The sequence below is a fragment of the Amborella trichopoda genome, chromosome 7, assembly GCF_054954075.1.
Source record: "Amborella trichopoda isolate Santa Cruz 75 chromosome 7, AtrichopodaSantaCruz75HAP2 v2.0, whole genome shotgun sequence".
Lineage (NCBI taxonomy): Eukaryota > Viridiplantae > Streptophyta > Magnoliopsida > Amborellales > Amborellaceae > Amborella > Amborella trichopoda.
The window spans coordinates 39,357,635-39,379,333 of NC_142342.1; the positions used below are offsets into that span (position 1 = coordinate 39,357,635).

The 21,699-nt window shown below is 35.8% G+C and overlaps 2 protein-coding genes across 3 annotated transcripts; both read left to right on the top strand.

The window, feature by feature from the left end:
- Positions 1–241: 241 nt before the first annotated feature.
- On the top strand, positions 242–4,278 carry LOC148781410 (uncharacterized). Its single transcript, XM_088871239.1, has 2 exons — positions 242–2,245; positions 2,338–4,278. Exons 1-2 carry the CDS (start codon positions 514–516, stop codon positions 2,520–2,522), a joined length of 1,917 nt encoding a protein of 638 aa, XP_088727365.1. The 5' UTR covers positions 242–513; the 3' UTR covers positions 2,523–4,278.
- Positions 4,279–7,897: 3,619 nt separating this feature from the next.
- On the top strand, positions 7,898–18,035 carry LOC18422974 (ubiquitin-conjugating enzyme E2-23 kDa). 2 transcript variants are annotated; one of them, XM_006827482.4, is made up of 6 exons: positions 7,898–8,338; positions 8,503–8,582; positions 9,040–9,154; positions 9,312–9,364; positions 9,746–9,874; positions 17,675–18,035. In XM_006827482.4, the coding sequence occupies exons 1-6, from the start codon at positions 8,043–8,045 to the stop codon at positions 17,803–17,805; spliced, it is 804 nt and encodes a 267-aa protein (XP_006827545.3). In that variant the 5' UTR covers positions 7,898–8,042; the 3' UTR covers positions 17,806–18,035. The 2 variants fall into 2 exon arrangements, with proteins under 2 accessions (XP_006827545.3, XP_011624768.2); XM_011626466.3 differs by having other exon boundaries at positions 7,930–8,338; positions 8,503–8,648.
- The last annotated feature ends 3,664 nt before the right edge of the window (positions 18,036–21,699 follow it).

A 21,699-nucleotide genomic window follows, 5' to 3' on the forward strand; every position in this document is an offset into this window, starting at 1 on the left:
TGATTTTTCGAAAAGATGTGAAAATCATGACAAGGTTTTAATTATCATGAGGTATTAAACCATATTTTAAATTTTTATTGTTAAAGTTTTTGTTGAAAAAATTGTATGTTGATGGATTATTTATGCAAAAAAATGCATTTTATTATATTTTTAATGCAAAACTGTATTTTTTTTTATCTGTTGTTCATGGATTTTTTAGTTGGAATGACTGATGTTAGCTGGCTCTTTGAAGAATTGTTTTTATTATTAATTTTTTAATGCAAAAAATGTATGTTCTTGATAATTGAGTTGTAGCCATGTTTGGAGCTTGCATTTTGTATTATATTATTCTGAATGTTTGTAATTGATATGTACGAAAATATTATTGTCAAAAAAGGTATTTTGCAATAACAAATAACAACGACTATAACTACATGAACTACCGCAACATATTATCACTACACATGGTGATTATTTTTCTTTTTGAACTGTCAGGTTAATTTTATACTTTTTACATCTTAAAACAGTTGAATCATGTCAAGATCTGCAGAAGACCCTGCATGGCAACATGGGGTCAGACTTGATCCCAACAAGAAAGACAAAATTATTTGTAATTACTGTCAAAGAGTGATAAGTAGTGGGATACATAGGTTCAAGCAACACTTGGCAGGGGTTAAGGAAGAAGTTTCTGCATGCACTAGTGTCCCTAGTAATGTAAAAAAACAGATGGTGGCAATTCTTAATGCTAACAAAGGTAAAAAAATTGCCAAACATAGGATGAATGAGGAGATAACTAGTTTATATACACCATCAAGCAGGAATGATACAGAAGAACAATATAATAATGACCTAGAAGAGCAATATAATAATCAGCTGGACATGGCCACAAGATTGAGTTTACATGAACAATATCAGAGAGAACGTGGGTTTAGAATGCCCGGTGAGTCTAACTCAGACATGCATGGTGGGCCTAGCTCCGATATGCATGGTGGACCTAGTTCAGATATGCATGGCGGGCTCAGCTCGAGCATGTATGGCGGGCCCAGCTCAAATATGTATGGAGGGGTTGGTGGCAATATGTATCAAGGAGAATCAGTTGTTGAGGAAATTGTTTCTAGGTTACCTAGGAGTGCCAGTATTGCAGGTCATGGTCGTAAAGACCCATTTCTCTCAAAGCCTAAGTCACAACAGATGACCCTAAAAGGCATGGTCAAAGGTACAAGAAACATGTTAGGGAGATATGTTGGTAAATGGTTCTACGATAAAGGGATTCCCTTTGATGCAGCCAATAGTCCATATTTTCCACCTATGATTAGTGCAATCCAGAGAGTCGGGCCCGGGGTAAAACCCCCGACGGCATATGAGCTCAGTGGGCCAATATTAGATGAAGAGGTAGAGGAAGTTAAAAAGTGGACTGAAGAATATAAACAGAGTTGGCCAAGGACAGGAATTACTCTCATGAGTGATGGTTGGTTGAATAAAGTTAGCAAAAAGGAGTTTTTAAATTTCTTGGCCTATTCCCCAAAAGGTACAGCTTTTTTGTCTAGCAAAGACGTATTAGGGACGAAGAAGGATGCAAACTTTTACGTACGACTATATGATCAGATAGTGGAGGAGGTGGGAGATAAGCATGTAGTCCAGTTTATTACGGACAATGCGCGTGCATGTGTTTCTGCGGGCAGCAAGTTGATGGATAAGAGGAAGCATCTAGTATGGACCCCATGTGCTGCACACAGCATCGATCTTATGTTAGAGGAGATCAGTGAGATCAAAATTGTGAAGGAGACTCTAGATGAAGCAAGGTTGGTGTCGAGATTTATATACAACCACTTTAAAATTTTATTTCTGTTTAGAGAACACTCTAAGAAAAAAGAGATAATCAGGCCTGCCATAACCCGCTTTGCGACCGATTACTTAGCTGTGAACTCCATTCGAGAATCTGAAGGTGCATTAAAGAGATTGTTTACTTGTGAAGAGTGGTTAAATGACCGCCTCTCGAAGTCCAGTACCGGTATAAAAGTGGACAACATAATCTCAAATAGGCTGTTCTGGTCTCGATGTTCCAGTGTTGTAGAGGCCACTGCCCCTTTGGTCACGGTGTTGAGAATGGTGGATGCTGACAAGAAAGCTACCATGGGTATCCTTTATGAAGGTATTGAGAGGGCGAAATCAGCTATTGGGGAGAAGAGTAATTTTGCTAGCAAAGTGATCGAGATTATAGAAAAGAGGTGGAACACCAAATTTGGACGTCCAATTCATTATGCTGGTAAATATATATTTATATCATTACAATGTTTCAGTTTAAATCATTTTTTTATGAAATTGTAAATGACATTTTTCTACTTATATATTTTTTAGGTTACTACTTCAACCCAAAATTTTTCTATTTGACACCTGAACAACCCCACAAGATTATGGAAGGGGTCAGATATATTATTGCAAGGTTGGAGAGAAGCCATCGAAACCAAGTAGCAGCAATACAAGAGGTATTATTTAATGTTTGGGTAAGAACTTCATTGAGTTGTTATATTTGTGAGGAATAATGCACTAAAACGTAATATATTTGTTTTAGCTTGCTATGTATAGGGATGCTATAGGATCCTTCGGAACTAGACTTGCCAGAAATTCTCGAACTATGATGGATCCATGTTATCCCCTCGCTAATATTTTGTTCATTCATATATTTAATCTTATGAATTGTTCTTGTCCTTACAATGCTTTTTACATTTTAATCCAGCTGAATGGTGGGAGATATATGGTACTGATGCACCTCACCTAAAGAGGATAGCAATCAAGGTGCTCTCTCAGACATGTTCTGCTACTGGCTGTGAGCGCAACTGGAGTACGTTCCAATGGTTGCACACTACTATGAGGAATCGATTCGTTTCTGAGAAGCTTCATAAACTAGTCTACATTCATTATAATTTAAACCTCAGAGAGCGACAAATAAGAAGGAAGCTTGAAGACTATGGGTCGATAGACTTAGACACAATATTTGTCACAGACACAGCAGACCAATGGGTAGTAGAAGAGGAGGAGCCAGTATTGCACAAGAAAGCATTCCTTGAGGCTATCGGTGATGAAGATATTGAAGAAAGTGATAAGCAGCATGAAAGAGGAAGCAGCCAGCCAATGTATCCACAATATGTCGGTGATATCGCACCTAATGAGGGAGACTGAGAAGGGGGTCTAAGAGAAAATGAGAGAGATGATGATTCTGAGGCCACCCTATCCCAGCCATATTATTCACATATCGAGTCCCAACAGCAACAGTGTAGGGATGAGCACGACAGTGCAGGTGAGCATGAAGGATGGACAAGCTTCGGGGATTTTGGATTGGGAACACAACAAAACACTAACACTCAGGGATTTGGGAATAATCATATGCCTGCTAATATCGATGATTCGTTTTTAGATCGAATCAATGAATTGTCAAACGAATTCAATCAATGGCACCAGCGTGACCAAGAAGAACAACAACGTCGTCTATCATTTTATTTTTAGATCGTATGTTACTAATTTTATGCTTTATTGTAGTCCATGTATGTTGATATACTTATTCCATGATAATTCTATGTTTATCCTTTTGTGTGATGTAAATTAAATGCTGAATGGCGGTTCATGCAGGGAAAGAACATATCAATATTCGCATATTCATTCAAAAACATAAAAATTCTTAATGGAGTACCCACATTTCTTATTGAATTCCTAAAAAACAATTTTTATAATGAATTTTAATAATTTTTTCGGATTTTTTTGAAGCTTTATTCTGACCGATTCACCCGATTCCCGATCCGGATTGTTGATTCGCCGATCCTAATCGGTTTTTTGGGAGCCCAATCCGGGTCACCGATCCCTTTTTTAAACCATTGGTTGATATGAAAACTCCTTCCTAAATATAATACTTTCAAAAAGACTTAGTCCCAAAGAAAAAGAAAAAGAAACAAAAACAAAAGTCAAACCAAAAACTTCTAATCATAATTATCCAGAGCGAATTGTAGTGGTGGTCCAACTAGTTGGACCGCCAACGGGTATGTTGGCTGGTTTTGTCTAAGATAAAAAATAGTGATTGGCTAAAAACTAATTAAAGTTAATGCTTAACTGGTTTTGACGGATTCGACCAACCGGTTCAACCAGCTAAATGAAGTTGGCAAAATTTTAATGCCTTTTATAATTTTAAACTATTATATCTATTTTATTTTATTTTTACTTTTTTTCCAAAATCCAATCCAACTGGTTTGGCTAGTGGTAGAACCGATTTTAATTAGACGAAATACCTCAACAGTTCAGTGGCCAGTCCAATCTTGATAATTCTATTCTAATATTAGAATACCCAAGCTAACTTTCATAACCAATCAATTAAAAAAAAAAAAAAAAAAAGGTTGTACTTTCAATATACTAGTGGGCAATGCAACTTGGCCAAATAAAAAAAAGAAAGAAAGAAAAGGTTCGGACCACTAAAAGTGTGTGTAGCGTTTCTTTCATTGACAATGGTTGCATAAGGTGATATGCAGTTTAATGGGGTAAATAAGTTCAGATTCATTTTGATAATTTTTTGTGAAAATTTTGTATAGGTTTTTAATTCTCTATCGTATTTCACAGTAGATCCTCTTTCTATTTTTCTTTCAAACGGCATAAAAAACCCCTCAAGTGTTTCACCGTACCCCTTCATCTCTTCTCTCCCATGTTTATTCACTTTTGGCCACAAAAACTAGCCCCGACAAATTATTTTATTCCATCTCAATCCAAAAGCTTTTTTAAAAAGTGAAAAATAGGGTTAAAAAGGCTTTTGGATTGAGATAGAATAAAACAATTTGTTGGGGCTAACTTTTGTGGCCAAAAGTGAATAAACTGGAAGAGAAGAAATGAGGGGATAGGGTGCCACTTGAAAGAAAATAGAAAGAGAGTCCATCGTGAAATAAGATAGGGAATTAAAGGTGTGTATGATATTTTCCCTAATTCTTTTGTTTAGAGTCGATTCAGGCGATTCTATTTGACTTAGGCTTTTTAAAACCTTGATATTGCAGCCTAAATTTTCGTGGTAGTCAATGTGATATGGAAAAATTGGTAGCCAAAATAGCTCCTAAAAAATAATAGAAGAATCCAAGCAAGTCAATAAGTTAGGGATGGGGTTTCTATCAGCCGACTCATATTGTACCAGTGCAGGGCCCCTATTAAACCATCTTAAAAATGAATTTTTAATCTAAAATTTTAGAGATTCATGATCTAGGTTAAGATGATCATGAACATGAAAAAGTAATACAATTTTTTATATTTAAAATGTGATATTTTTTATAAAAATTTCTATACGGTATAAGCTTTATGATTTTTTTACAACCATCTTAAAGTTGGATGTTGTCGAGTTAGCAGATTTTTGCACCCGCTACTCATGAAGGACTTTTAAGTTAGAGTTGTAGTCTGTTAGTAAAAAAATTGATGGAGCGCAGATGAGACCAAAACTCGAGATCAAAGGGCGGGGGCAGAGGGTGGTGTGGCGTGAAGCAGGTAATCGTAGAGCCTGGATTTTAATTAAGAACTACTCAATAGAGAGAATGGTCAGTTGTTAAAGGCTCTGTAATTTGCTGGATCTTTTTTTGTATCTCCTTCTCTCTGACTTCCCTTATTTATAGGGAAAAGATAGGCCAACGTTCATCTGTCTCCAACGGGTCTCTGAGAAAAAGTCTTCTCTGATTATAGAGATACTCATCCATATTAATGTTGGAGAAAAAAAGGTTTTATAATATACATAATTATTTACACTTTTATGAATGGATAATTATAATGAAACATAGGATTTTTCCAAGTCCACAATTGTAGGCAAAACCATGTGAAGCCTCATGACCATAGGTGTCAATATCTCCCACTTGGTTATGACGGCCGAACATAATAATAAGCCACATGCATACTCCCACTTTTGAGTATGACCTTTAATAAAATATTTTATCATGAGGTTTTTCTCACGCTTTCGCGGATATACCTCTCATAAAAAATGTCCATCATAAAGATTTTCAAGCTAATGCAGATTTGTCTCTCATGAAAACTGATTGACTTAAATATTTTTAAGTCCTACTAAACTAGTGTGCTTAGACAGTAGTTCAACACTTAGCTCTAATAGCAATTGAAGGTGTGTTTCAGAGGTTGAATCATATATTTTTTTTATTGCCTCCAACATTTCTTAAATGTTTCATGATGTTCGAAAACCTTAATACAGTCATCTTACATAAAAGTTAACATAGTTGTTTTTGCTATGAGTTCATTTTCTAAAAATTTTCTAACTTTTTCTTTTCTTCTTCAGTTAGTTTATCACCAACTACTAAAAAATTGATGGAGCGGGATGCGACCGAAACCCGAGCTTAGAGCTCATATTTTAATTAAGAACTACACAATAGAGGGAATGGTCACTTTTTAGAATCTCTATAATTTGTTATGTTTTTTTTTATGTATCTCATTCGTTCTGACTTCCAATATTTATAGGGAGAAAATGAGCCAACATACATCTTTCCCCAATTGGTCTCCCTGATCTCAGGGATACTCATCCATATGAACGTTGGAGAAAAAAGGGCTTTATAATATAAATAAAGAAAAAGTTTATATAAGGTTGCAAGCTCAAAATCCAGAATTATAGATGCACCTCAAAAATCCATTGGAAAAGTTGTTTTAATGTTGAAAAAACTTCTAATTGGTCATTGAGATGTATAACTACGGCAAAAAAAAAAAAATTTGATTCTAGAAAATAGTACATCTTGCAATACATTATCTAGACTGTTAATTTTTAAGATTTTCATTTATTTATAAATCTACTCGATTTTAACCATTTTTTGAATTTAAACTTTTATAATTAGGTATGAAAATAGATTTTGAGATAATCCTAATAATTTTCTTCACCAAAATTACATGTTAAGATACAATTTGGAGGTGTGTCTTAATTGGATTGTTTAAAGTTGCAACCTTATAGAAACCACACCTTATAAATAATTATTTACACTTTTATGAATGGATAATTATAATGAAACATAAGTTTTGTCAAAGTCCATAATTGTAGGCAAGACCCCGTGAGGCCTCATGGCCATATGTGTCAACATACTCTGCATCTTATTAATTAGTATATGCCAATACATGTAAGATAGTGGTCACCATGGTGAACTCATACCAGGCGTCCCTTGTCAGACAAATGGCTACTATTAACCCTCTTCTAATCATGCTAGCTAGATCGCGCGAACAAAACAACCAAGGGTAATGGATGTTCACAATAAATGCTACATTTACAAAATCATCATCATTATTATAATCTTTTTTCAACTATTTAGGGTATGTTACATGAATCTTGGTTCGCCATTTTGCTCTATTAAGAGCCATGCCCTTAGCAAGGTTATAAACCCCTATATCTTTTATCACTATTTTCAACTATGCCCTTTTGGTCTTATGCCTTGCTTTTTTTTAACTTTCCACTTGAACCAACTCACACCTCCTAAGAGATGTCATACTAATTACATTTACAAAATCAAAGTTTTAAAAATTCGATCAAAGTGTCAAATCAGTCATCGGCGAACCAATTCAAATCAATAAATTGGTTGGTTGAAATTTAGTTCATAAGGAAATTTTTTATAGAAAATGAAAGATAAAAAAATAGAAAAATTCAAACTGGTAGCAATAGAGAGGGCCGGCCCGGGCCATTTGTGAGCCTAGCCCCACCCTTGTTGCCACCGGCCTAGGCTTGGCTGTGCATGCAAAAAATAAATGAAGAAAAATAAAAGAAAATAAAAGAAAAAAGAGAGCCGAGCGAGACCGAACTAGGCCAGCACTGGCCATAGCCCAACCCTTGGACCACAGTTTGTGGCCTAGGTCCTATCTTCGGGCCAGGCTGGGCCGCCTTGCCGATTGCCAGCCATAAGCAAGGTGAATCGAGTATTTTCTGAACCGGACTAATACCCCATCTCTCCAAACCGGGCATTGCAATGCGCTTTTGAGACAGCTACACGAAACCGATGGATATGATACACAGTGTCCAAAGTCTCAAGTCCAAGCTAAGCTTTGCTTTGGCGTCACACTAAATTAATCTCTCGATGTCGGAATCTTACATCATCTGCTCCTTATTTTCTCTCTCTTCGACTTTATTTCTCGCTCTCCTTTTCTTCTCTCTCCTTTTCACTTTCATGGTTTTTCGCTCTCATCTCTACATATTATATCGTCTCTCTCTTTTGTCTGAAGGGGTCTTCTTTTCTCATTTCTATTGTAAACCCAACAACCCATCTTCCTCTGCAACTCCTCTTTACTTGAAAAACACAAAAGAAAAAAAAGTGAAAAGTAAGACAAAAATGTCTTCCCCAAGCAAGCGTCGAGATATGGACCTAATGAAATTGTAAGAAATTTCTCAATATTTTTCCTCTAATTTGACTCTCAAATTGGATACTTCTCTTTGACTCTCACTCTCCTTTCTTAAAAACTTTCAATTTTTTTTTCTTTGGGTTCTCAGATATCTTAACGTTGGCTTTTTTTGTGGTTAACTCTCTCACTCTAATTCAGAATGATGAGTGATTACAAGGTAGATATGATAAATGATGGAATGCAAGAGTTCTATGTGGATTTTCATGGACCCAATGAAAGTAAGTCATCCAACCATCATGCTAAACTTCTAACATCATGGTCATCATGGATGTTCAGTTATACGGGTATATTTTCTCCCATAAGTATCTGCCTTGTTTGATTTAAGTAATCTTTATTCATAATAGGATGATTTTCACTCATCATCATCATTTTTTGTCCAGTAAGTTGTATAATCAGCATGTGTTCCAATCATGATGCTCATGATATTTTTTTGCGTTGATTTTGATTTACCACATGGGTTTTTTCTAGGTTGACGAATGAGTTATGTATTTGATCATGGGGTATTTAGCACGTACTAATCATGCACATCATCATCACCATCAACAACTTCTTCCCCAATAATGTTGCCCCATAATTTTTTCATAGGATTTGTTCCTTTTTTTTCTATAAAGCTGGAACTTTTTTTCTTTTCTGTTGGGTGGATCAGTAGCTCTAACACTTGCTTGACTATGGAAGGTCCATATCAAGGAGGCGTGTGGAAGATAAGGGTGGAGTTGCCAGATGCTTATCCTTACAAATCTCCATCAATTGGGTTTGTCAATAAGATTTACCATCCTAATGTGGATGAAATGTGAGATTTGTTTTTTTTTTTTTTCTTCACTTTGCTTTTTTATTTATTAATTTGTTGGGTTTATTTTGTCTAGTAATCCGCTGCATAGAACGAGTATTTATGGTCTCCTTTTATGGGGCTTCTATGCTTAACCCTGTTTATACACTTGGAATTTCAGGTCAGGTTCAGTGTGTTTGGATGTTATAAATCAGACATGGAGCCCCATGTTCGGTAAGGCTACTGATTAGACCCTCTTATTCTGCGGTACTTTCTGTCTCATAATCAACAATTAGAAATATTGCGTAAATTTTTGAACTTTTGAGGTATCAAACTCCGTTGCTACCTTACAAATTTTATTTTCTATTCTTATTTGAGGTTTTATATTGATGGACATTAACAAAACTCATGGTTTATTTTCCTGGAAAAAAAAAAATCATTGACGACAGATTCTACTGATTCGAATTATCTCACTCCTTTTTTGTTCTATGATCTTGGAATATCAAATTTTCCCTTATATAATGTTGGGGTTGCTTAGGGCTATTTATTTGACTTTTCCTAAATATTTGAAGAGGATTATATCTCCCTGTATATGTGATTGTCTTTGTACTTCAGAACTTGTGAATGTTTTTGAAGTCTTCCTTCCTCAACTTCTCCTGTATCCTAATCCAACTGACCCATTGAATGGAGAGGCTGCTGCTTTGATGATGCGTGATAGGACTGCCTATGAGCAAAGAGTCCAAGGTGCTCTCTCTCTCTCTCTCTCTCTGTATGTGTGTGTGTGTGTGTGTGTGTGGCTGGCATATATATTGCTAATGATGTCCTAAGAGCTGATTTGCAAGAGAATCACATTTATGATGTTTTCTTTAATAAAATGTCAAATAGCCTAAGGATGGTTTGTTGTCTTGGTGTGTTTGAATTGTTTCTCATTAAACAATAGGCAGTGTTTTATTTTTATTAAGCATCATTTTGTGCACGTGAGAGATAGGTACGAGGGAGCACTAACTAGTGTGCAAGCAACTAGTGGAGAGACGAATGAGTTTTCAGTGACAATAAGTCTTCATCAGGCGTCAGCGTTGAGCCCATACCTCTTTGTCTTAGTTATGGACAACTTAACTAGGCACTTACAAGATGAGGTACTGTGATGTATGTTATTCGCGGATGACATAGTTTTGATTGATGAGACCCAAAGCAGCGTCAATACAAAGTTAGGGCTGAGGACAGATGCTCTAGAATCGAAAGGTTTTAAAATTTGCCAGACTAAGACATATAATATGGAATGCAAGTTTAGTATAACAAGAGTAGAGATGAGGAAATAAATATTGACGACCAAGAAATACCAAAAAGAGCACACTCTCGATGACTTGAGTCGCTAATCCAGGAAAATGGAGAGATTAAGGATGAGGTTGCACATAAAATTAGAGCTGGGTGGGCAAGGTGGAGATGTACAACTGTAGTTTTATGTGATTGCCGCATGCCAACAAAGTTGAAGGGGAAATTCTATAAGATAGTTGTGAGACCAGCTTTGCTTTATGGGGCAGAATGTTGGGGGATCAGGAAACAACATACCCATACTCATCTCATAGTTGTGGGATCCTTGGAGCAAGGCCACAATCCTACCTTAAGAACTCGATCCCGTGGTGCCTGTAAGGGATCTTAGAGGGAGATGGGTTTAGAGAAATAGGGATCTCGCTCCGTATAAAATGGATCACGGTCTACATGCTTGTAGGATCTCTTCAAGGAGAGGAGCTATATTATTAATTGAACTGCTGGTTCTCTCCTTGGTATTATAGATTTATTTCATTAGAATATGTTAAACTGTGATGCATATCACATCGTGGTATACTACAAGTTTAGAACTATGGAACTATGGTATTGACAAACTACAGTTTAATATCATAGCAAGCCCATTTATGTTATTATTAAACTATGTTATGGTCGTAAATTGGAGTACAATAGCTATGGCATTGGTAATAAGATAAGGTGTATGATAATGGATTGAGCAGGCATTGGTTGGATCCTAATTTTATTATACAATTAGTTTATCTCATTTTATGTATAGTGGAGCTTAGATCCCTCCAAGTCAAAACCTCGAGCCCGACGACATGGGATATCGCTCCTAGGTATTCTAGGATCTAGCTCTTTAAGTTGTTGAATGTATGGGTGCTGATCCTAACCCCAGGAAGCTTCCACCCTAAGGCGGTTCGACGTTCCGTAAACCGATTCTGCTCCTGAACCTGCTCCCACTTCCAACAACTATGGGATGAGTATAGCTGCAATGATGATGTTGAGATGGATGAGTGACAAAACAAGAAGGGATACATTCGAGAGAACTTAGATGTGGCTCCAATAGGTGATAAGATGAGAAAAAATAGACTTAGGTGGGTTGGCCATGTACAACACATACCCAATACAACACCTGTTAGGAGGTGCGAGTTGGTTCAAGTGGAAGGCTCAGAAAGGGTAAGGGATAGACTCAAAAGGACATGGTTTGAAGTAGTGAGAAAATATATGGCGACTTATAGCCTCACTGAGGATATGGCCCTTGATAAAGTAGAATGGCATGCGAAGATTCGTGTAGCCGACCCCAAATAGTTGGGAAAAGGATCGATGATGATGATCGTTTTGTGTGTGTTATGTGTATTATTAATTCAAAATAACTAGTAACGATCTTGAATCTAGAACTTGGATTTGCAATAGAATTTCATTATATCGTCATAGCTGCATGCTGTAATCATTATACATTGAAAACTCGATTGCTATTAGCTGGAATCTTGGTAGTGCTATACATTTTGGATGATAAATTTGCAATTTATGAAATTGTTTATTTTTTTATTTTTTTCTATCTACTCGTCTGTAGCCTTAGTGGCTTTTTCCTATTTATGGTTTTGCACATGTAGTTTTCAGAAGAAATTGCTCCTCTCACGGATTATTAATATTTATAGGCAGAGCCCATATCTACACACTTGGACTTGGCTCAGGATATTTTCTGCTCTCAAGTCTGTCTATTCAGCTTGTGACTATTCTGAGTAAAAATCAAATTTTTTTTGGAGTAATCTATAAGACTTAGTTAACCCGTTGTGATCTTAACGATGTCCTGATTCCTGAACCTGAGTTCGTAAACATCTACTTCTGTTGAGCATATCAAACTGACTGATTTGATTCATTTAGACTGAGACCACCTATTATCCAGTTTGTTTGACATTTAAGCCAAGCAAACTGAGGAATCTGAGTTGCATTGACTGGTTAGAATTTTGGGATTGTATACTACGAGACCGTGTATCACAGAGATCACAATCACCTCTAGCCATTAGATAGAAAATTGGATAGCTTGGGTGTCATGAAGTTCGAGAATTTTTTTTTTTTTTGAACTGAGTCTAGTCCATGACACTCTTACAACCATCCATTTTGATATCTGATGGACAAGAGTGTATGTGACCTCCTTGTCCTAAAAATAAATCATCTCTTTGTATAATTTTCCTAGAATTTTTATGCCATTATTTTTTCCAATTGTATTTTTTTATTTCCCTTATTAACCAATTCGGCAGGTTGGACTGCGTTAAGCTAGATAGACCTATTCAAACATTTTTCTGGTTTTATGTCATGTCTGGTATTTATGACTTCTCTTGTGATGGTTCAATTTTTGATACTTCAGCATCGGCTATATTTATGATCTTTACCGGTATTTATGTTGTAGAAAATGATGGCATTACTATTCATGTGCAAAGTGTAGGTGCGTAGCTTGCCCTTGTGACGAGCCCGTGCACAGTGCAATGTGCACTACATCCGCTCAACACACATGCACACTGAGCACTGTTCAATGTTAGCCAGATTAGTCAACATTGACTGCAGTGCACATCATTCATTATGCCACGTGACAATACAGAATCACAGATTATAAATGTTGTCAGATGTATGCAAAAGATAAATAATATAGCTTCTCATTCTTTTTTTAGTGATAATTACTATAGTTTGATATGATGGTTGAATTGCTTGTGACAAACATATTAGTATGTCCTTCTGACTCTTGTATTTTTGGTGACTATTAAAGAAGATACTAGGTTATTTCATATGTCACAGAGATGGCCACAAGGTAATCAGTTGTTCATTATGCCTATTGGATGACATGGAATCTGACCCACAAAAGTAGGTAAATTAGAAGTTTAATCTCAAATAGGATAGTGCCTAATTAATTTCCTGGCCTTATGGTTGGACTTCAATGATTGGTTGATGCATGTTGTTCCACTAGATTCTTTGGGTCAGTTAATTTCCAAGATAATTGTGAAGGGACTGTAAATTCTATGCCCTCTATGAAAGGTCGACATTGTTACTTCCATATATGTAAAATGGTTTCCTTATTTACTACATCTGAACACGTATTGAGATTCGTACGTATTACAATGAGTTAAATGGTTTTACAGAAAGTTCTTGGCTTGAATAGGGTGGGGAGTTGGATGGAGAAGGAAAAAACCTGTGCACTTCATGTGAAGGATAAGCCTGAAAACTCTACTTTCTGAAGTACTAAAGAGACATGAGAGCCTAAGTAGCAGCAGTTTCCCTGAGGCTTTAAAGGGCGTATAATGTGCCAATTATGGTGGAGTGCCATGACTAGTGAGAGACAGTAACTAAGCTGAGACCCACTATGTTCTTGATGTCAAAGATTTTTCTATTTTATAATTAAGGTCTTGGCTTCATGTCTTCTTGATCATTTACAAGTTGTTCTTCATTTTTTACAAACCTTATAAGAGAATGGGTGGGAGGAATCATGAAAAGTTTGAACCCAATACTTCTTAGGAAGGGATGAGAGAGGACCTTACTCAGGTTAGTGTTGGATGGGCACTGGCACAGGCACAGGCATTGATGTCCGAAACGTCTAGGCTATTGAGTACTCCTAGAATGCCGATATGGCAGGACACATACACAAAATTAGACTTTGAAATAAAATAATAGATTTTCCTATTAGAAATGATAGAATTTCCTTCCTTCTACATGTGAACGCTTGGTATGGTGGCAGAGCGGTATTGCCTTTACAAAATCCCTGAGTTTAAACTCAATTCTGACTCATTTTATTTCATTTTTTTTATTGATTTATTCTAACCTACATCTGGAGGTGACAACACCTGTCAAATGTGATACCAGCCCTATGCTGGGGTGTCAGCCTAACACTGCTTAAGGAGATCTAGCAATCTACTTTAAATTCCTTTCCTTCACTTGCTCATCATCTAGTCTCAAATTCATTTCCTTCATTGCCACAATGTCTTTTATGTGGTGTTAGAGGTAATTGGTGTAGCACCTGAAGGTGACACCTTGCATCTTTGCTACATTTAGTTTTACTCCCCCCCCCTTCTTTTCTCCCCCCTTCCCCAAGTATTACTCATCATCCCAACATATCTTTTGTCATAAGCTTCCTAATGCCCCAAAACCTGAGTGATGCCACATCTAGGCTTGTAGAAACCAATGTGTAATTTCTAAATTGGTCAATAGCATTTCGAGGTATCTTCCTTTTTAAGCGTAACTGAAATCTTTCATCACTAGGTGTACTGATGATATGATAGCGAGATTTTGATCACTTGGCTTAGAAGTTCAATTAAAAGTTTTTATCCTTTATTAGGAAAATAATACTTAAAAACCGTTTCTTTATGTTGATGCCATGAGGGGTGATGTGACACTAACATCACCCTAACACCATAGTCTGAGGTGTATGTGGCCTTCAACTCTTTATTGAAAGACCATGCAATCCCATGTTTTTTACATGATATAAATGACACCGCTCCATATTATTTAGTCTAACCTGTGCATCATTGATGGATTGATAGATAGATAGATCCAATAAAGAGATAAGTAGATAAATAGATACTTTGGATAGCTAGATACAGATATAGATAGAGTTACAACCACAAACACATGCACAGCACATGTATAGATAGGGTTACAACCACAAACACATGCACAGCACCACAGACATATACATTCATTACTTGAGGGTCATAGAGTGAAGATTTTTCAGGTTTTATTGAGGAATTCAGTGTATGCACCAGGGAAGTTTTTATTCAAGTGCCTTTTCAATAGCTAAGTTCTTTTTGTTTTCATCACTCTGTGTCTCATCTTATACTTCTCCATCAAATAATAGTGATTTAATGGTTTCTCATTTTGCATCCTCTTAACTCCATTTAGATTGCTCACTTTAAAAAAAAAACTCCATTAGACTGCTAATTATGGAGCCATTAGTAGTAAGACTAGGCGGTCCTAGAAGTTCCATCATCAGATTCCTTGCGACTTCTAGTTTTTGCCCTTGCTGATGGCTCCAAACGAGGAGCATTTTGCTCGTCCCTTTCCCATCATATTGGACTTTTTCTTGTTTTCTTATTCAATTAAGTGTGTACCCTGGAACCATTACTTATGTTTCTTCCCTGTTTAATATCTTACTCCGAAACTATTGCTTATGTTTCTTCCCTGTTTAATATCTTACCCATGAAATTCAAATTTGGAGTATGATTGGATATATGAGAGAGAGAGAGAGAGAGAGAGAGAGAGAGAGAGAGAGAGAGAGATGGGAAATGGGCAAAGAATGGAGAAATTAATAGAGATGATGAGGCACACTATAAAGAAGAGAAATAAAGTAATAGAGATGATGAGGTGCACTGCGAAGAAGAGACACAATGGAGAAAGTAATTGAGATAATGGGCCACACTGCAAAGAAGAGAGAGTGGAAGATTGGTGGATTTCAGTTGTGCAGAGGGGGCCAAATGCAGAGCAACTATTGGGTAAAAATGTTGAGAGAGAGAACAGGAAGGAACGCGCCCTTAACAAAGACAATCCAATCAAATACGACACTTTACAAATGTGTGTGTGTGAGAGAGAGAGAGAGAGAGAGAGAGAGAGAGAGAGAGAGAGAGAGCAGATGGCGAGGGAGAGATGGCAGGTTGCTCTCCATCACACTGTTCATTGCTTACGGAGAAAATAGAGAGAGAGGAGGGGGAGAGGAGAGCAATATGGATTTCTTTCATTCTTGTTCCTTGGAAACTAAATTGGAGGCTTCGTAGATACTAAATTGGTTTCCATTCCTGAGAAGCTACTTTGTTCAAGGGAATGTATTCTTCTGCTTATATATGTTTTCTATTCCGAGTTCTTCTATGGCCTCCTTCAAGTGTGAAGATTTTTCTTTGTAACTACCATAATTTACACTGGCAATCTTCTATCAATCCTTTTGGAATTGCTTGTTTCTCTCTCTCTTTGAGAAATAGATTGTCGATATACACAGAGCTAGATAAATATGCATAACTCCATTGCTCTATCAGAGCTCCCAAAGCAACTCGCAAACTTTTGTTGTCACGCCAGTCCCGTGATTTTTATTTAATTTTTTTTGAAATTCAGGCCTGTGATTTTATTACCTTAGTCATTATCATTGTTCTTTTTTTTTGAGTGAGTATTAACTAATGACTTTCCCTTAATCTAAAGAAGATTTACATGTCTGAATGTATGAGCTACATTTATGGAGAAAGATAGTCCCAAAATTACTGGACATCAACAACTCCCCAATTATGAATCAAAATCTGTTGACTACCAAAATTGTTTTGAAGACTCCATGCTTAGAGCATCAGCTTCACCATTGGTTCTCTATAAATATGTGTGAACTACAACACTTATGTGCTTGTTAAATCTTTGATTTCACATAAAATCTGGTGAAGGTGCCATTGTGGTCTTGTTTCACCTCTGCATGAGCATTCAATGAATCACGCTTAAAAAGAACTTGCTGGTGTGGTGGAAGCAGTCCAAATCCCTGAAGTAGTGACCTCAACTCGGGACATCAGCAGTGGTACTAACACAATGGCTTGAGAAGGGGTCCCATTGTGATCTTTAATAATATTTATCCCTACACCTGCATGAACCGGATTCCCAAAAAACAATCATCAAAGTTGATTTTAATTGAGCCCACAGGAAGAGGGACCATCTGGTGGCCTTGTTGTGCCCGAAGGCCTCTCTATAATTGCAAAAGATGTCACTTCTCAAAATACCAAAACAACCATTAGATACACTTGCCCACTTGGCTACATTGTCCAAGTTTTTGACTTCAAGACAATCAGGACCAACCCAACACCATCAAATGTCCTGCTATTCTTTTTCCTTCCATATTTGCCGTAAAATTATTGGCCAGATCACTCTTAAATGATTCCTTATCAGTATCTAAGTTTGTTATCAGCAAACTTCTAACAGCTAAAAAAAGTGGTTCTTCTTTTATTTAAGAAAGTGAAAATGTGTTTTATGTTGCTCACATTTAGATTGGTGTACATGTTCGTTAAAAATACATATGAAGTTATTATGGTTTGAGCAGATCTCGTGTACGGAATAAATAATTTTACCAGTTCCAGTTTGATGATTTATTTGCTCTCATTGTCATTAGTAAGTGATTGAGGTCTTTTCAGTTACCTTTTGCATGATCTTGATTCATTCAGCTAGTTGGCTTCTCTTGTAACTAACAAATCTCACAACCCATCCATTTCTTAAATTTTCTTTTTTCCTTGTTTTCTGAAATTTTTTATCCAGAATATAAGGAGAAATATGCAAAACCAGAACATGTTGGGGTCAACCCGGACGAGAAAAGCAGCGATGAAGAATTGAGTGATGAAGAATACGCATCGAGCGATGAGGGGTTCGCAGGCCAAGCTGACCCTTGATTCTATTTCAAAGAACAAGTTGTTGTTGTATCCGTACATGATAGCTCCTCCATGGAAATCTAAGGCTCATCTGCATGTGTGGTTAAGACATTGTAAATAATTCTCTTTATTCGTGTTCAAAGTGTTTCTCTGTTGCACCGTGCTAGGAAATGGGTTCCTTGATAGATGGCATACATCCGTGATGCACGGCCCAAACGGATCAAACAATAAATTTATATTTTCAAAGACAATAATTTTTTCAGCATATCCTCCTTTCACCCGCTTCAGCACAATGTTTTTGGACTCGGCCGAGGAGACTCGGAGTCGGCCTGTTGGCGACACCTAGTACTATGTACCCATTTTTTATATATATTATGTATTCCCAGCTGCGGTGATGATCTTATTCTTTTACCAATACCCATGAAGAGTATATATCTTATTATATATATATAGGAAAAAGTTTATACAAGGATGCAACCTTATAATGGAGAACTACGGATGCACCTCGAAAATCCATTGGAAAATGTAATTTTAATGTTGAAAAACCCTTTGATTGATCTTCTTGACATCAAGATGTATGACCATGAAAAAGAAAAAGATTTTACATCTCAGAAATAGTGCATTTTACAACATATTATCTACGTGGTCCATTTTCAAGATTTTCATATGTTTATAGATCTACTTGATTTTAACCATTTTTTAAATTTAAAATTTTATACTTAGATATAAAAATAGATTTTGAAATAATCTTAAGAAGATTTTAATTATGCACCGTGATAAAATTTGAAGGTGCATCTTACCTCTACAGCTATGGATGGATCCGTATGCCAATTGCACCCACGTATATATATACCTTATTTCTTTCTTTCTTTTTTTGTTTATTTTTTATTTTTTTTATTTTTTTATAATATGACATGAATTGAGCCAAATAACTTGCCTTGGCCAAAACCGGAGTACCTTGGCTGAGTTGATTTTCTTAAACACTGCTTTAGCAAAACTCTCTAAGAATATTTTTACGAGCTGAGATTTGGGTGTGTAACCTTCTCAACCTTGTACCACCCACTGAATTTGCCAAGTACTCTCTGGGCATGTTTGATAACATCAACTTCCAACTCTAGAGATGAAAGTTCTTTGTTAAATTCTAGAGGTGAGAAGTTCGTTTTTTGTTAACAAGAGGTGTTATAGGAAACTGGTGTTAGGAAGTTCTAGATTCTCAGAAAAATGAGAACATGCAACTTCCAACCCCCATGGAAGCTCGCTTTTATATGAAAGCATGTTTGGTTTAACCCTCTTATTTTGATCTCTTCTTGCAAGTCCAATCACTCTCTCTTCTCTTTCCTTGCTGTCGCCATTCCTCTTTCTTCTGTCACCTCGCATTTGCTATTTTTCTCTCTCCTTGAATTTTGGCACTTTTTCTTCTCTCCTGGAGCTCTCACTCCCTCTTCTCAAGCTCTTTCTCTCTCCTGGCCCTTGCAACCCTTGCCACTCTCGACATTCTACTGTCTTCTTTCTCTTCTCGCCATTGCTCTCTTTTTTTCTCTCCCTAAATTTTTCTTTAGCTTGTTGAGCTCCTTCTTTTGGAACTCTCTCTCTCTTTTGCTCGTTTTCTATGAAGCCATGAAGCCTGAAATCTGTAAAACCTTATTAGAACACTGTGAACCTTGATCACTTTATTCGAGAACTTCCAGATTGATACCCAAACAAGTATTTTAAAGCTTCTAGATATCCACAACAATTCCAACTCATAAAGAACTAGAACTTCTGGGTTCTAAGGAACTTCCAGAGTCTAGCTATCGAATGTACCCCATATATGTTTGAACTTTGAAAAAATTATGGTCTTAAAATTGAACAGAGACTGTCGAACTTTGGGGCCGGCAGATTTAAGCATTGAAGAACTCACAATTTTCTTTTATTTTACATAACCATCTGTAGATTTTAGAGTGGATCTCAAATTTGTTAAGAAAATCACTGTGAAGGAGTGAGTACACAATGTGCTCATGCGAGAATATGTGATGTTCTTTTCTAAATCTTGTAATTCAGATCGAAACAAACTATCTGAAAGCAAAACATGTAATTATTGGAAGAAGAGAGAGTGGTGTTTGGAAAAACATGGGAGGAGAGAAGAGTGAGAGATATAGGAAGAGAGAGAAAGAGAGAAGTTTGTGATATATAAGTGAAGAAAGAATTGATTGGTTTAGAAAGAACATGTCTTTCTCATATTTATTTAGATTAAAAAATAGGTTTAAAGTGGCCATGAGTTAGAAAATATCTTTTGAAACTTTGGGTTTATTAAGATATGAAACCTAAAAATAAAAAATATGAAGATATTTTTCTTATTTAAAAAACTCTAAGTTCCCCGTATTGAAAAATAAATAGAAAGGAGTACAAAACCTATGTTGGAAAAACCAGACAATCTAACCAGGCAATCATTGAGTGAGTCAAAACCTATGTTGGAAAAACCAAGCAATCTAACCGGTAACCGCCTGGTTAGATCGGAACCGGCCACTGGACGGTTCCGGTTTAAGGCGGTTTTAGTGATCGGTCGGTACTTTAAAAAAACTCAAAAACTGTATGTAGAATTAAAAAATTAATGAATTTAGTTTGTAATACATTTTCTAATATTTTTTTACATTATAGTAAAGATTATAAATTGTTTTAATACTCACTTTTATATTTGTACATATTTTTTGGAAAAATTTAAACATACACCAAGGCATCGATTCTTTAAAATCCATTTTTGTTATTAATTTTCGACTTCATTTGAATGTATTTTGTTTTAATCATTCTTTATATGTTTTTCATATTTTAGTAGATTTTTTGTATTTTTTTAATAATTTTTTGACCATTCGAGACTTGTCCGGTTAGAACGATTGAATCGACCGGTTTACCAGTTAGATTGGTTAAACTGCTTCCAACCCCATGTCTAATTAACCGTTCTGGGTCAATTTTGCAAACACTCGTTAAAACAAAATAATAACCACTAGGAAGTGTACGTTTCAATTTTTATGCCCCTTATATATCTCCTCAAAAAATATTGTCTGAAATACCCAAATTGCCCCTATTTAGGGTGTAAAGCCTAAAGAAGTAGGGACCATTTAGGTATTTTGATCCACCTACATCAACCAAATAATGAGAGTACACCTGCTTGTTCACGGTGGGTCAAATTTTTGAAAGTCCCCTGTTTGTTTAAGATTTCTAACTCTAAATAGAGACCATTTAAGTTTTAAGGATTTTTGAGGAGGTATTTGTGTAAATTGAGAATTTATATGTACATCCATAATTTAATTGGGCTGTTTGATCCCCTTAATACTTTTTGTAAGGGGTTTTGACTTTTCACCACTTGAATGATATTTTTCCCTTCTATCCATTAGGATTTTCTTATATAAGGACAATTTATTTGATGAATTCTTATTTTTAAAATGGCAAAAAACATTGTTAAGTAAAAATATTGTAATTAAAAGCTCAAAATTTAAAAAATATTGTAATTAAAAGCTCAAAATTTTTGTGAAAGTTTATTTCTTCTTCTAATGGAAAATAAAATTTAAGGAAATTCACAATATTAAAAAATTAATCATAATTTCTTGCATGCAAGGAGACATTATTATTTTTGCTTTAGTAAGTAGAATGGAAAGATCTAATGGTTAATAATCATTATATCTATTAGAATCAATGGCATTGATTGTTTGATAACATATACACATCTTAAAAATTTATTTTAGGAAAAATTATATAAAAATCCGTTATACTTTGCATTATTACGAATATATTAAATAGTTTTTGTTATTATATGTATGTCCGTTTTTTACCTTTTATAACGCACTTTTTTTAAAAAGACCACTTTACCCTCTTTCGGATGTTTAACATCCGAAAAAGGGCGAAAGTTAAATGTTAAATTTCCTAATTTCGAATGTTGAA

Excerpts from the sequence above, each read along its gene's own strand:
- LOC18422974 (XM_011626466.3), top strand. The coding sequence starts at position 8,043 with ATGTCGGAATCTTACATCATCTGCTCCTTATTTTCTCTCTCTTCGACT. Across the intron at positions 9,155-9,311 it reads CATCCTAATGTGGATGAAAT|GTCAGGTTCAGTGTGTTTGG; the intron begins GTGAGATTTGTT and ends TTGGAATTTCAG. Across the intron at positions 9,875-17,674 it reads CTATGAGCAAAGAGTCCAAG|AATATAAGGAGAAATATGCA; the intron begins GTGCTCTCTCTC and ends TTTTTTATCCAG.
- LOC148781410 (XM_088871239.1), top strand. The coding sequence starts at position 514 with ATGTCAAGATCTGCAGAAGACCCTGCATGGCAACATGGGGTCAGACTT. Across the intron at positions 2,246-2,337 it reads ACGTCCAATTCATTATGCTG|GTTACTACTTCAACCCAAAA; the intron begins GTAAATATATAT and ends TATATTTTTTAG.